The sequence below is a fragment of the Bufo gargarizans genome, chromosome 5 (genome assembly GCF_014858855.1).
Source record: "Bufo gargarizans isolate SCDJY-AF-19 chromosome 5, ASM1485885v1, whole genome shotgun sequence".
NCBI lineage: Eukaryota > Metazoa > Chordata > Amphibia > Anura > Bufonidae > Bufo > Bufo gargarizans.
The window spans coordinates 450,990,038-451,008,340 of record NC_058084.1 but is presented as its reverse complement, the minus strand read 5'-3'; the positions used below and the strand labels follow the sequence as shown (position 1 = coordinate 451,008,340).

General features: G+C 42.2%; 1 protein-coding gene across 1 annotated transcript in view; it reads right to left on the bottom strand.

Annotated features, from left to right (window-relative positions):
* Positions 1 to 9,612: 9,612 nt before the first annotated feature.
* The window catches only part of C1QL3 (complement C1q like 3), a 31,044-nt gene continuing 22,353 nt past the window's right edge, over positions 9,613 to 18,303 (bottom strand). The window contains exon 2 of the mRNA XM_044295140.1: positions 9,613 to 10,348. Within this exon, the coding sequence (XP_044151075.1) occupies positions 10,169 to 10,348 (180 nt within the window). The 3' untranslated portion in view covers positions 9,613 to 10,168. The remainder of the gene's footprint in view (positions 10,349 to 18,303) is intronic.

Sequence of the window (18,303 nt, the reverse complement as noted above, 5' to 3'; positions counted from 1 at the left end):
GCTGATGTGAAAGTAGCCTTAGAATTTGGGCCAGAAGCTAATATTCAGCATGCCAGGATAAATTTCGGAAGTCTTGAAAAAGAAGGGTCAACAGTCAACACTTGAAATATTGAGTCTTTGTATAAACACAATGAATTTGTCAATAAAACTTAAAAACTTTTTAAATCCTTATAATTGTACTTCAGTATGCCACAGAAACATCTGACAAAAAGATCCAAAAACAATGAAGCAAGAAACCTTGCGAAAAGTACAACTTTTGGCCACAACTGTACATTTTCATATGTCAGGGCATATTGGGTAATTTTCCTGTTTTGCCAAATGTAAAATATACAAGAGCCTAAAAAACAAATGAAGAAAATTCTTATATTCAGGATTACAAAAATATGGATGTTTTCCCAGAAACGGTGCTATTCCTGTCTACAGGTTGTATGTGGTATTGCAGCTGTGGACCATTCACTTCGGTGGAGCCGAGTATCTATAGACCAACCGTAGACAGTTGTGGTATTGTTTTTTGAAGAAAGCAGTCATATTTTTATAATCCTGGACAAACCCCTTAAAAACTGAAAGAAGAACACTTCAGTAATTTCTTTGTATTTTATTCTTCTTTTATAGTTTTTGGATGACACTACCACTACTGTATATCAAGCTTTGTTTGTTTCTAGTTCTTTATTGTCGTTGAGCTTTCCAAATTGTCTTCCTTTCTTTCTACTCCACCATTTGTAGATGCAATCTTTAATAAATGCTGAAAAAAACAATGCACAAAACCACACACAAAAATACAGTACAATACAAGGCGCAAAAAAAAGAAAAATAAATGGCTTTGGATGTTTTAAAATCTGGATTTCTTTCCAGGACAGAAATAAACACTTGAACAATTGTCTTGTAAAAGAATGAATTGAATTCCTATGAGCAGCGATAACCGCGGCTACTCTGAAGCAAGTAATAATAATAATGCACAAGTTGTAGAAAAGTAAAGTGATTTCAATTAAATGACTCCCCTCTGGAACAGTTTGATGTTCCTTGTAATATTGATGATGCTTGTAATTACCCCGCTGTTCTTTAATTAATGCTTGATATGGAGCACAGCCATTTAAATTACTTTCTGGCAAAACCTTAGGACACTACCTTTTATTTAAAAGACTGTGGACAAGTCTACAGCATATGAGATATATGTACACCCCAAAATTATTTTAATAAAAAACGGGGGTGGACATATAACATGTGCTGCTGCACAGGGGAGGAGGAAGAGGGGACTGTTCTAGTTATAGGAAATATCCTGCTATTCCCTGTCCCTGCTTTCATACTTCTCATCAGCCAAGCAAGGGATATTGTATTGTGATATAGTTATGGGGGAAGCAGCAGCAGTTGCAAGCAGATCCTACAGGCCCACTCTACTGACTCTCATCAATCAGGCAGACCACTCATGAATTGCTTTGCCAGATAATAGAGAGGACTGTGCAGCTATACACCTACAGCTGCGTGGTTCTCTCTATTACCTCTATCTATGATCAGTGCAGGGAGGAAATGGGACATTACAACCCGGGCAAAACTGGAGCCTGGATGCAACATCAGACCTTCTACTGCTCTCCACCACGGATATAAACATTATACCTTTTGTTGCCCTAGACCACCAGGGGTTTTTACATTAACCCATTCATTTCCCTAGACCCCAAGAGATGCTGAATGGAATTCCTCACTACTCTAGACCAACAGGGATCATTAACTCAATATTGACATTAACTTCCTTGCTGCCATAGATCACCGAGTATACTGACATTAACTTCTAATATGAATGACTCTTGCTGTTTTAATCTGTGTATGTTCACTTGTGGTTAAGTTATGATTAGGAATGTATATCACTCGAAATGCGTCAGCTAATCTGGTGTATGTGGTTTGAAATCTTATTAATAAACTCTTTTCATATGATTGACGAGCCCTACGATGCTGTTAATTTGGGGGAAATGGTAAGAAGAGGAATACATGATGATGATCGGTAAGCAACACTGCATGTGCGACCGCAGTCTAGGGGGGACTCCTGAAATAGTACCGTAAGTGTGGTCCAATGGGAACTTTATAAAGACAGGCTGCAAATTATCTCCTATTTATAGTCGGGTGGAAGAACAGGAAATTACCATTCATTTAATTATCTTAATCATGAAACTTATTTAGCATACGGTTTGTATCACATTTCTGACAAAGTAAAGCTTAGTTACATTAATCACATTTCAATCATTAGGGAAGTAAAGTGTCCTCGGGGGCTTGAGGAACAAAGGGGCACAATAGTACTGGCCTCAGAGACTACCAGAAAAATGATGTTGAGGTGCTCTAAAATAGGTATATTACCATTTACCCTTTGACTATTCTAGACCTCCAATTATTATTTGTAATCTATTTACTACTCCAGACCACCAGGGATATCATGCTTGAATGTGACATCTTAAAGCCCTTCATGACCCTTGACCACCAGGGTTATTACCATAACTCTGTCCACCACTCTAGATCACCATCAATATTACTATCAAAACCTTCAGTACTCTTCACCACCAGGGTTATTACTCAAGGGCTTTTCCTATTTCTTATTCATGGTTGAGATTGGAATACCCGTCCTATGAGCCGGCCAGAGGTGTCAACCAAATGGGCAATGCTGTTTCTATATTCACTTCTATGGGATTTATGGAAACAGCGCAGCACAGCCCAATTGGTTGTTTCCGTAACCCTAGCCATCTCAGAGGATGGATATTTTATCTCAGCCATAAATGACTGAGATGGGAATCATCCTTTTAAAGGGGCTTTTCTTGAACCAACCTATTGATGACTATCCATAAGATAGACCCTCACTGATCTGATATCGATGACCTGACACCCAGCAATACTAATGATTAACTATTAGAGGGAGATACGGGTCTGGAAGTGTACGGAGCTAAAACACCACAGCGCCGTCCACTATGTAGTGGCCATTCTTGGTACTGCAGCTGATGCTCCTAAGTAAGTACATGGGAGGTTAGTGCTGCTTACTTCTGGAACCATAGCTGCTTCTAACATCTGATCGATGAGGGTTGCTGGGTGTCAGACCCCCCACCCATCTGATATTGATGATCTATACTGTGTATAGCTCATCAATATTGATGTCTTGGAAACACCCTTTAACAGTAGACCACTAGGGAGATAACTCGAGATGAGCGAATTTCAGGTTATGAAATTCGTTCACGCTTCGTTTACTGGTAAAAGGTGAATTGCGTTATGGATTCCGTTACCACGGACCATAACGCAATTCTATGACGGAATGCATAACGGAATGCCTTTAGAGGCATCCCGTTATTCATTCCATCATAATAGAAGTCTATGGGCTCCAAAACGGATCCGTCCCGTTTCCGTTATGAAGGGATAGTCCTCTCCTGCATAACGTAAACCGGACGGATTCGTTATGCAGGCCATAAACTTCTATTATGACGGAATGAATAACGGAATGCCTCTAAAGGCATAAAATTGCGTTATGGTCCGTGGTAACGGAATCTATAACGCAATTCACATTTTATCAGTAAATGAAGCTTGAACGAATTTCAAAATATGAAATGCGCTCATCTCTAGAGATAACCAATAACCCCTTGATTGCCCTAGACCACAGATTATTAACAAAAAAAGTAGGGGATAAGTATCTGATTGGTGGGGGGGTCTGACCTAGCCTTTAGATAAGTTAATAACTTGGTGCAAGCTGGGCGAAAATCTATACGGCCACCATGGTATACTTTTTAGGAATGCCCTGCAGCGGATACATCTCCCAGTTTCTATTCCATGCATGACGAGACATAGTTGTCATTGGGGATTCTAGAAAAGCTGGGTGATATGCTGACTCTTATTCTGCGATATCTATTACTAGCTCTGTCTGGGAAAAAAAGAAGAAAAACGGACAAAGAACTCTTGGTCCCGAATCAGTGAGACGCCGGGCGTATGGCAGCCTGCATCTTGCCCTCATTAAACACTGAAAATAACTTAGGCTAGCTCCTCTGTAGTTTGGAAGTGTAATTTTCGGCTGCCCTTCTGGAACCGTATTATTACTCTGCATCATCTCCTTCCATGACAGTGGGATATCGATCTAAGAACTGTACAGGCATGAAAAATTCACCAAAGCCTTTGTATCTGAGCCTTCTATCATAGCCCTTCCTTTATAGGTTTTAATTCAGTAAAATATATTAAGAAGAAAAAAAAAGCCCCCGAGCCGTCTTTGGTGAAATTTGTTAAAGTGATGTCCTACATGGATATCAGACCCTGGATGATGTATATGTTGTAATAGCTGCCATAACAGTGCCTATATGCTTATGATCCAGCAACCGCAGACCCCATAGTTATGCTCAGTTACACCTTCCCGCCACTCTACTACTACATTGTTATGCAGGTGTCAGTCTTCACTGTGGTTCTACCATTCTGTTCATGAATCAGGCGACTCACCCTGTGTCATGCTGTTTGCCGCCCTGATTACATGTGATTTAAAAGGTTGACATATTGATGACCTATCCCTAGTAGATCATCAATATCAGGTCAGCAAAGGCCAAGTCCTGCATCTTCCACCAATCAGCTCCGGAGTCAGGCATCAACCACTGTTGTAGTGGCTTGCCTTGTTACTGCAGTGAGATGCAGGGACATTTTTTCGTAATGATTTTCACTATATTCCAGAACCCAAAATCAATTTAGATCTGAGACCAGACCCCAAATTTAAGACAGAGCTTAGACCCCTAAATTAATTCAGACTTCAAACCAGACCCCAAAATTAATTTAGACCCCAGCCCATACCCCAACATCAATTTAGACCTGAAACCAGAACCCAAATACAATGAAGAGCCAAACCCCCAAATTAATTTAGACTCACTTCCAGACCCCTAAATTAAAAATTAGATCACCAGCCAGAGCCCAGAAACAATTTAGACTCCAGCCCATACCCCAAAATCAATTTAGACCTGAGAGCAGACCCCAAATATAAGACTTTATTCCAGACCCCTAAATTAGACCACCAGCCAGACGCTAGAATGAATTTAGACGCTAAAATTAATGTAGACCCCTGACCATACCCCAAAATCAATTTAGACCTGAGACCAGACCCAAAATTCAATAAAGACCTAGACCTCAAAATTATCTCAGATGCCATGCCAGACCTCTAAATTAATTGAGACCACCGGCCAGACCCCAGAATGAATTTAGATCCGGCCCCAGACCCTAAAATTAATGTAGGCCACTGCCCATACCCTAAAATCAATTTAAACCTGAGACCAGACCAAAAATACAATAAAGACCTAGACCTCAAAATTATCTCAGACTCCATGCCAGACCTGTAAATTAATTGAGACCTCCAACCAGACCTCAAAATCAATTTAGACCTGAGACCAGAATTAGGCGTGAGATCAAATTTAATACAAAGCCAGATCCCAAAATGATTTAGGTCCCAGGCTAGTCTCTACATTACCCTCATGATACATGCACCACACACAATTTCCTGGCGCTTAACTGCATCAGAGCAGAGGAGGAGTTGAACAGAATCCAATCCAGGAAAGAGAAAGGCAAGTAAATGTAGGGGGTCTGGTCTGGGGTCTGAATTGAATTTTGGGCCTTGTCTAGGTATCTGGATTTATTTAGAGATCTGTTCCAGGATCGGACATCATTTTGAGGTTTGGGTCTGACACTGTATTTATTTTGGGGTCTTGTCTGGGGTCTGAATTGAATTTGGGTCTTTCTCTTGGCTGGGGTCTGGATTTATTTAGGAATCTGGTCCAGGGTCTAAGATCATTTTGAAGTTTGGGTCTGAATTAATGTTGAGGACTGGACTGGGGTCTAAAACAAATATAGGGGAGTGAATTATTTTTGTTAGTCTCTGTTCACATCTAGTTTTTAATACATTTGGTGTATGTGAAAGGAAAGCTCCTGGTGCACACATCAAAACTGTCCCCATTCACTCAATGTACGTCAAAAGATGTTGGGCCACTATGAGTCAGTATACTTTCACGGGAAAGAATAGTCGGCTGAACTTTCCTGTACAGGGGAAGGCTGCAACAAATGTACCAGGCGGTTCACTTTTTTTTTTTACAATGGGAATCAGTGGTTGAGGTGTGTTTATACAGGGTCATGCATCCGAGTTTTCCATCAGACATATAAGTTAGGAATACTCCTGACATATGATATACCTCTGAGGGAAGCAAAAGACGAGATGGGTACAGAATGTTATGAAAAACGCACAGGCACCAGCTACTATATCAGATCCACTGACATCCATTATCAACTACGCCATTAAACTCTAGCAGTGGCATACCTATACGGCAGTGGCGTACTGCCAATCTAGGCAGACAACGCCGTTGCTATGGGGCCGGCGGCACAGGGGGGCCAGGAGACCATAGAAGGCCCCGCCCCCTACGTCTTCTCTGCACAAGACACAGACCATTTACATAGATGGGGCATGGAGGCGTCCCGTGAGCAGACCACTTTTGTTCTCCTCCGGCTCCAACCCCGGGCCCCGACCCCCCTTGTTTGACGCAAGTCCGACCCGTCTCTCTCTGACCTCTATGATCTGGGGCCGCTGCGAGCTCCCTCTGCGTCTGCTCTGAGTCCTAACTGCTGTATTTCACACTGGCCAATCAGCTTTTAGCAGAGCAAGGATCCTGCTGCTGATTGGCCAGTGTATCGCTGGCAGGCAGCAGGGCAGGAGGCTGGAGCAGGCTCAAGCACAGCACAAAGGCGCGCACCCGTGCTGCCCGCCATCTGCCGCCCTCAAGACAGTCAGCCAGCTAGTGAATTTTTTGCGGGAAAAGTTGTACTTTAATATGGCATACAATGTAGTGTGAAGCGGGCAAAAAAATTCCAAATAGGGTGGAATTTGAAAAAAAAACAACACAATTTTTCCACTGTTTTACAGGTTTTGTTCCTACATTATTCCCTTTGCGTCAAAACTGACCTGTGCCCTTCATTCTCTGGGTCAGTATGATTACAACGATACCACAAATCTATACGTTTTTTATGTCTAAATAGTGTAAAAATAAATTAAGACTTTGAAAAAAATGTTTTATTTACTTTTTTACGTCACCATATTCTGACACCCATTTTGGAGTGTGTGTGACTTTTTGATCACATTTTATTACATTTTTTGGGGTAAGAGAAGCAATGAAAAAATGGTGCTGTAGCAAAGGGGTTTGGGTGTGGGGGATGGGCTATGTCTGGCTTTAGCACAGTGCACACAGGCAGGAGGAGCGATGTGTATGCGGGCTCCTGCCCTGCATTCGTTCAGCTGTGCTCGCATACATATGGCGCCCTGTGTCCACTGTCCTGTGCCCTCTCTGCTAAAGCCGGACATTGCCTATCTATGCCCGGCTTTACCAAAGCAGACAGGCCTGAGCAGTGTGTGCTGTACATGGCTCAGTGAGATCCTTACTCCCATACAGCACTGTCATATCAGCGGTGTATCAGAGTAAGGGTCCATTCACACGTCCGTTTTTTCTTTCCTGATCTGTTCCGTTTTTTCAGGAACAGATCAGGACCAGATCTGGACCCATTCATTTTCAATGGGTCCTGGAAAAAATCGGACAGCACAATGTGTGCTGTCCGTTTCCGTTGTTCCGTTCCGCATGTCCGTTTAAATATAAAACATGTCCTATTCTTGTCCTGAAAAATCGGATCCTGGTACAATACAAAGTCAATGGATCCGCAAAAAACGGATGACATTCGGATGTCATTCCGTATGTCATCCGTTTTTTGCGGATTCCGTTCCTGGAAACACATAACAAATTTATTTTTTATTTTTTTTCAAAGAAATCCAAACAACTTTATTTGATTATTGAAATGTATACATGTTTACGTTTTTTGCGGATCCGCAAAAAACGGATGACATACGGAAACATTTTCAGGAACAACGGATCCGCAAAAAACGGAGCGTTTTTCAGGGTGAAAAAAAACAGGACGTTTGAATGGACCCTTAGGATAATACAGCGCTATACGCACTTGAATTCAGCACCTTTTTCTTATAGGTTTCTAACTGTTTCAGTAGAACATGTATACATTTCTTTATTGGCAAATGGGGGTGTGGCAGGGGAGGAGCCAGTAGGTGGGATGGTCCAGTGGTGGGTAGTGGGCGGGGTTGGGGGCCCAATTCAGATTCTTGCTATGGGGCCCAGTGATTTCTATGTACGCCCCTGCTATACAGGGTGCATTATTTGCAGTTGCACATGTGTCCTGGAGCCTGAATGGACTCAGTACTCACATATTGTAGATGAGGGGGCATGTTACGAATTTTGTATTAAAAGGGTTTTCTAGATCCTATCAAACCCCTTGCATTTAATCTAATGTGTGCCCAGCTTTCACTTCGCATTGTATTGTAATTGTCAAAATGTACACTTTGGGGGTCATTTATTATTTGATATATTAGATTATTATTAGATAGACCACAATTTTTGGCATTACTGTATAGTTGTCGCAGATTTGGTCGCAAGGTGGATTTGCGGCCGGACCTGCGACTTTTCCCCGCTCATGCCAGGTCTAAAAAAGGGGGCGGGCTGGTTGGCCCATCTCATTTATCCTTTTCTACACCTGTTTTAGGCAAGGGAGCTGGCTCTACATAACTAAGGTGCAAGGGGTATTAAGACCGGTGTTTTAGACCCCCATATCTGGAATGCAGTCACATGACCCCATCCACTCTTCTCCTGCAATAAATTGTAAATGGAAAGATGGGCACACATTACATTAAATGAAAGAGGTTGATAGAAACTAGAAAAATCCCTTTAAAGGGGTTTTCTGGTTTGAATCATAATCCTTAAAAACCCCTTAGTGACCATGCACATTTTTTTTTAAATTGCATTCCAAGAGCTATAACTTTTTTGTTTTTTCATCAATGTACTGGTATGAGGTCTTATTTTTTGCAGGACAAGTTATAGTTTTTAATGCACCCTTTTAAGTGCATGTAATGATTGATTAAAGCAAGCTGTTTAGCTAAAACCTCATTTGTTTACGTCAGTAAAAAGGCGTATTAGTGGTCACTAAGGGGTTAAAAAATAATCAATTATGAAGGTCGCTGTAATTCTGTAATGTATTTCTTTTACCATTGTTGCTCCTATTTTCCGTTCTGGACTGTGGTCACATGACCGTGTCCATGCAGCTGGTGAGAGGGGAGTGTCTATGTAACTAGCTGGGTGGGAGGAGCTATAAACTAGCTGGGCTTTGTTAGGGGCGGTGCTGGGGGTATGGCAGAGAAAGGAGAAGTGCATCATGGGTTTGGTTGTATACAGGAACAGGAAGTGCTACATACAGGATGGAAACAACCAAAGGGATTCGTTTACATGGTCAAATGGGTCAAATTGAAAAAAAACAAAAAGCATGGGGAAAATGTACATGAGGTAAGCAACTTCACAAGCCTATCTATCAAACACTGTGGAAATCCTGGAAAACCCCTTTAAGGCCGAACAGCTGCAAGTTACTCTTCTGGACTCAAGGGCACATGTTCATTCAGCCAATGAAATTCTGTCCCCTATAGAATAAATACAATGTGCTTTCTGAGTATTAAATATAAACTTTATATGAACAAGTGTAGACGCTTCTCATTTCTTCAATATATGCATTTAAAATGTGATTTAGGAGCTTCACAGTTTCATCATGGCTTCTCCCATCAGTCTCTCCAGCTCTTCCAACCTTTGCTAAATATTGGCGCCGATACCCAAATGTGGCCATCATCACGTTATCATAACAGTACCGAGGACCGTCCCCGCACCGTAGCGCTCATGAAGTCCAAGCATTACACTGGCAGGCAACTCACAAAGTCCAAAGCTGACACATGGGTATAACAGCAAGGATATAGGATATTGATACCATATAGTTAGGGGGGTCTTCTTTTTTTTATAGAGATATATATATATAAAATCAGTATTGTATAGGATTTTATTCGCACAGGCACAGACAGGGAATTTCGGCTTTGGTGGTAAAGGGTGTCACATCTGTGTAACTTGTACGACATATATGTATATATGTATTATGTATAGACTTTTGAGGTGTATAGAGGTAAGTCAGGTAGCAGTGGATCTCCATACTTTATAGGGTCCATAATAAGAAGTGTCTTTCCAGCACTATCGAGTCTGCACCCCTATGATTTTGCCACAACGGGGCTACATATGGGAAGATACAAGTCTTTGCCACAGGCGAAATATCCTCAATCAGCGTAGATGATAAATCCCGAGAATGTGCTATATTTGTTATTGTTACCGCCATGAGCTTTGCCGCCATCCAGTTTTATATATACTTCGTCGCCAGGCTCTAGGTGCAGGACTACGCTGTTGCTGGCATAGTCGTAATTCTGGTCGGCATCCTGTGCGATTGCGCTGGCCCGGACCTGTGCAGGAGAAGAACAAGAATGAATCATTCATATACAGAATTGGTTCACTGCCAAGATACAACACCATATGAATGCTTGAAAAGACGGCACACACCGGCTGCCAAGGAGCTGGCAAGCTGGAAGGCATCTTTTCGGAAATTCAGAAAGTGGTGTTAAATTTTTTCAAGAGGAACAAAAAGCATAGATCCATTGTAAAGTGATTCACTATGTTATGCTTAGTGCAGGGCTTGAGGGGGTGGAGCAAAACTGTAGCTAGAATTCCTGTGTCATGCTCCGCCCCTCAGACTCTGCAGCAATTTTTGCAAATGTGGCAAATCAGAAACAGAATACCAAGAGAATACAAGTTCTCCTTACAAATTTGAAGGATCATGGACCACCAGTCAGACTTTTATAGTATATACAGGATGCTTCTAACAGGGCAGGGGCAGATTGGCCATAAACCCTACAGGGAAATTTCCCAGTGGACCGATGCCTAGGAGGGACACCCAGCCGGGTTCATAATGAACTGATGACTCTTTTGCACCTGACCAGCAGCCGCAGGTTCCCTCCTGAATTCAACTGTGTTGAAGTCCTCAGGACAGCGATACAGTTGAATACTATGGCACAGATGGCAGTATTCTTTGCTGCACTGTGGTATTTGGTTCAGCTGGGGCAGTATATTGCTCTGCATTATGGTATTGCTGGGCCTGGCTACTTGTGTTGTCCTTGCCTAATTATGTTGCCCTGTCTTCTGTCAATTTGGCCCCACCTGCAACATAGGGCCACTTTTACCTTTTTTTCCAGGGCCACTTTTAGTTCCCAGTCTGCCCCTGTAAAAGGGCACATCACTTGTCCCTATGGAATGGGGGACCACAGGCCTTAATTTCTCATGCACTTTTCACCTCCAAATCCCAAACGTGTACACTAGATCCAGCTACATTCCCACGAATACCTGCCCATGATACCATTGTATTATTTGGCTGCTATATACTGTAGTATGCCAAAATAAAAGGTAGCTTCCAACCTACTGTTGGTCCTGGGTATAATTATATGTGTTTTCGAGTGTCTGAAGATAAGAGAATATCTGGAGGAAACTCGCACAAATTCAGGAAGAACGTTGTGTCAGATCTTGCATTTGGTTAGAATCAAACTCAGAATCCCTGGATTGCAAGGCAACAGTGCTAACCACCGAGACACCTTATTATTCAGAGTCAATATTTCACGCATCCATGAAGACCACCATACTTTTCTCAGTTGTAACTTTGGTCTTACTCCCAGACCTCGAGACTGCATAACATGTCAGAGTTTTGATAATGAGCCTTTCATGGAGACCTGGCCCAACAGGAATCCATACATAATTGTATATAACAAGTTTCAAACCAAGGTGGTAACCCTATAACTTAACTAAAGCAAACCAAGGTAGGATCCCATACCCTAACTAGAGAAAACCATGGCTGAATCCCACACCTTAACTAGGGCAAATCAAGGACTAATACCACCTTCATTACAGCAAACCAAGGCAGGATCTCCATACCTCTGAACCCGGACATACCTCCATTTTCACCCAGGCAGCCCCCCTGACTTGAGCATCGGAACAGTTCATGCTCCGATGCTCTTCTTTGCCCTGTGCTAAATCGCGCAGGGCAAAGGCATTTTCAGGAGATCCGGTAATGAACCGGGCTCTCCATGGGGCTGCCAGTAAGCCCGGTGACATCACCGGCACTGATGGGCGGGATTTAGCGCTGCCCTAGCCAGTAAAACAGCTAGGGCAGTGCTAAAGCATGCCCATCAGAGCTGGTGACATCACCGTACACACTGCCGGGCGAAAGCTGCCACCCGGCAGTGTGTTGCTGTAAACAAAAGAGCCCGTGCCCTGCGCGATGTAGCGCAGGGCAAGGGAGCACATTGGACCATGAGATGTTCCGATGCTAGCATCAGGGGGGCTGCCTAGGTAAAAATATAGGTATGTCCGGGTTCAGCTCTGAACCCAGACAACCCCTATAAACAGAACAAATCAAAGGCAGAATCCCACACCTTAACAATGGCAAACCATGTACTAATTCACACCATAATTAAACCAAACTAAGGTGAGATCTCATACCTTAACTAGGGAAACCAAAGTAGGATACCATATCCTAAGTAGGACAAATAAAGGGTGAATCCATACTGTCGCTGCAATTTAGGAGTCCCAAATACAGGGACTACACCTTGTATGTCTGTGAGATTTAAATTGGTTAATACTTTTTCCCCATGTGCCAGGGTATGTGGTCAACCTAAGAATCAAAGACCCAGAAACTTTGCTGGTTAAATGATTCTCTGCCAGTCAACACCCGTAGAGTCAATTTTATTAGTTGTACATTGTGGGTCTAAACCCCATCCCCCCCCCCCCCCCCTTTAGCCATCAATTTTAATATGTCCAATCACAAGTATTTATTAAAGCAACCAATCAGAAGCATAATGGTATGGAAAAATACATTAAACCAAGGTGGGATCCTATACTTTAACTAAGACAAACCAAGCCAGGATCCCATATCTTTTTCTAGAGCACAAACAAGACAGAATCCCATACAGTACCTTAACTAGAGCAAACAAAGCAGGATCTGCAGTACCCCAGAACAGGATCACTGCAAATGGTAATTGTCATGATAGTATATTGCTAAATGAAATGTTCTGATTTATTGTATTTGTACACCTAATAGCATTGTATGGCTCATCTTGTTAGAAACATAGAATGTGTCAGCAGATAAAAACCATTTGGCCCATCTAGTCTGCCCAATATACTGAATACTATAATTAGCCCTTGGCCCTATCTTAGGTTGCCAGGCAATGGACTAACTGTTCATTTCATAAAGGCAGTCTGTTCTCAACTGTGCCACAGTGAAGAGCTATATGTGCAAGTTCCTCCGAGCTAAACCCGAGCTCAGAGAACCTTCATTTCTGAAACTTCTACAGTCAAGGAAGCAATTTTATCCTCAAAAGTGCTCAAGATAGAAGGAAGTTAGAAGGTCCATAACCTACAATTCTGTCCATTGGAATCAGTCAGCAAGGTATTGTGCTTGTTTATGGCAAAGAGCCTTTACTGCTGTGACAGGGAACATTGCATCCTTCCACACTTCAAGAGGTTTTGTCAGCTGTATCTCAAATCTTCACCCTTCAGTCTGGGAACTTGCAGAAGCATTTAACAAGAACAGGGAGAAAGAATACTGCAACCTCCATCATTGCTGCTGTCTGCATGCTGCTATTGGGGAAAAATTGCACTGCGTTATACAGTATGTCTTGGAACTGTTCCTTGTTAGTTTCAGATATACTACTACTCCTATTCTGCACTTTAGTAAAGAGAGACTTATTTATTGATACCAACTGGCCTGGTTACTGACTCTACCATTCGCTGGGCATTGCACCTGCTCTCCTGCCTTGCACCCAGACCAACTAACATCAAGGGCACCTCAACTACCACAAGGCAGGAGCCCCAATACCAGGGTGTGCCCAAAGGACAGAGAGGGTGCACCTTCCAGCCACTGCACGGCTCTAGGGAGAGCCAGAAGGGCTATGAGCATTATGGACTATGAGTACTACAACCACCCTCAGGGCCACAACCACCCCTCCTATCGTCCATGCTCTACCCAGCGAGTCGTTGAAGATCCCATACTTTACCTAGGACAAATCAAGGCAGGATCCAGTATTTTATACTTGGCTCATCACATCTTTTATGCAGGCACGCATTTACCGTAATTTTGTCAGCAGCAAATACCCTTGGGAAAGCAGGACAAGCATGGGGATGAAAAATCGTAGAAATGATGATTCATCCCTATACAGTCAGATGAGCAGTTCAGCTATTGTAGCTATAAGCCTTTGCAGCATAAAGTCCAAACAAATAGCCATACAACCACAAAATACACAGTGCCATATGGCATCCAAGTAACAAATTATATACAGTATTTACAGCACATATGTCAATATCTCTTGAGCTTAGTGAAAGGGCAATGGTAAGATTCTGGGGCAGAAATTGGATTAATAAAAAAAAAAAAAACTGCTGGTCTAAGCCAGTGAAGAGATTAATTTCAGCATCCATGGTGGTCTAGGGTAGGAATACTGTCAGCATCCTTGTGGTCTAGGGAAATGACGAGGATACCTCCAGGGTCACTGGTGGTCTAGTAGGTGATGCTGGGATTATTATTTCATATCTGGTGTCCAATACTCAATGAATGTCCCTGTTCCCTCCCTGCATTGATCGTAGAGATAGCCAGCGAATACACACTGCCATATAGCATCCATGTAACTGCTTTTATACAGCGTCTAAATAAATAGTTTTATAGTATTTATGCCAATATCCTTGATGTTTGAGGATAGTGAAGTGGTAATGGTAAGATTTCTGGTGCTCTAGGACAGTGAAAAGGTTTATAGTTGAATCCCTGGTGGTCTAGGATAGTGAACAGGTAAATGTCAGCATCCCTGGTGGTCTAGGGAAGGGGCTACTGCCAGGGTCCTTGGCGGTCTAGAAATGTGAAGGGGTTACTCTAGGCTCCAACATTTCACTTGTAAAGGGAAGTTGAATACTGATTGTTTAGCTTCCTGTTCTATCCCTGGGAAGGGGCTACTGTCAGGGTCCATGGTGGTCTAGGGACGTGAAGGGGTTATAATTAAATACTGGTGTCCAGTGGTTTATACACCCCTCTAGGCTCCAACATTTCCCTTGTAAAGGGAAGTTGAATACTGATTGTTTAGCTTCTTGTTCTATCCCTGGAAAGGGGGTACTGTCAGGGTCCCTGGTGGTCTAGCGACTTGAAGGGGTTACAGTTTCATACTGGTGTACAGTGGTTTATACACCCCTCTAGGCTCCAACATTTCCCTTGTAAAGGGAAGTTGAATGCTGATTGTTTAGCTTCCTGTTCTATAAGATAATCAAACCTCTTCAGAGCGTTATACATAAAGTACAATGTATTATGAAAAAACTGTCTCAAAATATGTCACGTTCCATGTCACATGGATTTATTCACTGTCTTTTTGCTATCATTGCAGTGTGTTTGCTTTTTGAGGTTTATCACTGCTGTCTCCCTGTAGCCAGGTTCTGGTGTAACCCTTCTCCCTGTTCCTTATTGCTATTTTACATATCCTGTTGAACCCTGGAAAAAACAAACCCTAATGTTAGTGCATAAACAGCACTGGTCGCTAAAGACAACCATCGCCGTATTGTCTGATGAGGCTCACATTCCAGCCCGGATACTGAATCGGAACTGAATCGCTTGGATCAGTAAATGCATTCTAAAGATATTACCACATAAAGTGACACATGTCAGATTAAAAAAATGGAGCTATGTTCTGGATTTTGATATCGGTTGAAAAAAGACATAAGTCCATCAAGTTCGACCAAGTGATAGGTGGGGATGTGAATTTTGGAAAAAAAAACTCAGATTTCTACACATTTTCATAAGCATCAATGTCATTTACTTTTAAGAATTCATCTAAGCCCTTTTTAAAACTGTCCTGTGTTCCTGCTGTGACCATGTCCTACGGTAGACTATTCCAGAGATTCACAGTTTTTACAGTAAAGAAGCTTTGATGCTTCTAGAGACTGAACTTTTTCTTCTCCAGTCGGAGGCAGTGCCCCCTTATCTTTTGAGGGGATTTTACATGGAACAGTTTTTCACCGTATTTTTTGTACGGCACATTTATATATTTGTATAGGTTAATCATGTCCCCCCCTTAGACGTCTCTTCTCAAGACTAAATAAATGTAATTCTTTTAATCTTTCTTCATAACTAAGACCCTCCATGCCCCTTATCAGTTTAGTCGCTCTCCTCTGTACTTTTACCAGCTGCAGTGCATCCTTTCTATGTACTGGTGCCCAGAACTGGACTGCATATTCCAGATGAAGCGTACCAGCGCTTTGTAAATTGGTAATATTACATCCCTGCCCCGAGAGTCCATGCCTCGTTTAATGCATGACAATATCCTGGTGGCCTTAGAAGCAGCTGATTGACATTGTATGCTGTAATTTAATCTACAATCTACCAGTACACGTCTTTACTAATGACTCTCCCAGTGTTACTCTTCCTGGGAAATATGATGCACGGGGATTATTACTACCCAGATGCAGAACTTTACATTTACCCACATTGAACCTTGTTTGCCAAGTTGATGCCCAAACTCTCAGAGTGTCAAAGTCAACTTGTATTTTATGGACATCTTCCATAGACTGCACAGTACTACATAGCTTGGTGTCATCTGCAAAAATAAAAACTGTGATATTAATCCCATCCTCGATATCATTAATAAATAAATTAAATAATAGGGGACCCAGCACTGACCCTAACCAGTTTTCAATCCAATTTCAAACAATACTTTCTAAGCCTATATACCTCATTTTACCTATTAAATGTCTATGAAGGATAGTATTTAATAGCTTTGCAAAATCCAAGAACGCTACATCCGCAGCCGCCCCTCTGTCCAGGCTTCTACTCACCTTCTTATAAAAACAAATTAGGTTAGTCTGACAACTTCTGTCCTTGGTAAACCCATGCTGGTTGTCACTTATAATATTAACAGTTGCATACTCCTGTACATATTCTCTTAAGAGTTCTTCAAACATATTCCCCACAACAGAAGTTAAGCTTACTCGTCTATAATTACCTGTGAAAGACCTAAAATCCTTTTTGAATATGGGCACCACTGCAGTGATCACCTCCATCCACTACACAATGGACAGAGCTGAGTAGTTCTGGTGCCAACTTCCAGCAACAAAGCTACAAGGAAACAGTTGATCATGGGGGGGGGGGGTGATTTTTTGAATCTCGCCAATTTGATTTCGATAGCCTATCCCAAGGCTAGGCTATCAGTTTCAAAATCCTGGAAAACCCCTTTAACGGTACGGCTACACAGTCAAGTTTCTGCATTCAGTTTTGGGAGCCAAAATCAGGAGTGGATCATAAAAGGAGAAAAAGAACAGATAATGACTTCTCCTTTTTAAATTCACGCCTGGTTTTGGCTTCCAAAACTGCTTGAAGAAACCTGACCGCATGACCGTACCCTAAAAGTTTAAAGGGAACAGATCATGTGTGAACTATAATGGTGGCCATATTGGTTGTCAATCCAGTTCCTTTGAAACTAAAAGACATCTAACATTTTGCTGTATCTGTGATCACTGTTCTGAACTCAATACCTAGGTTGAAATGTGATCTCCTTAGACAATATGGCTGATCAGTTTCACCTGATATCTATCAGACAACGTTCAACTCCACTGATCAGGCATGTATGAAGAATCCAAATTAGGTTTATTCCAGGCAGAATCCTTGTAATTATGCACAAACAGTACATAAAAAAAATATTTTTGGCCAGAATTCAACAAGACATGTGGACAGTGCTGTAGCTTGAACTACAACGGCTGCCAGCACAGCAGGAAGTGAGGGATCGGTTACTTCAGAGCCTGGCTACAAACTTATAGCAATATAGCAAATAGCAATAACAGTACATATCAAACCATGAAGACACGGGCCATGACAAGCATGCTTGATATTTTCTAAGAGAACCCACCGGAGAATTTTTGTCAGAATGTTTCCTTCCCCTTTAAGGCTTTAGGCACAAATCGTATTTTGTATCCTTGTCCGATCCGCATTTTTTTGCAGATTGCACACGGATCCATTCATTTCTAACGGTCCACGAAAAAAAAAATGGACCGTACATGGTCATCCTTGTTCTGCAAAAAGATAGAACATGCCATTTCTTGCCTGCAAAATACGGACCACGGATGCATTGAAGTCAAAGGGTCTGCCAAAAAAATGGGCGCAATACGGACATTATGGGAGCAATACGAACATCGTGTTGTGCGGATCTGTGTTTTGCACACCATGGGGGTCATTTATTAAGACCGGCATATTAGACGCCCATCTTAATAAAACCCTGGTACTGGCGCCAGCCTCTCCATAACTTCGGCGCATCCAGCGTCAGTTCTAAACGCAAGACAGCTTCCTTGCTGT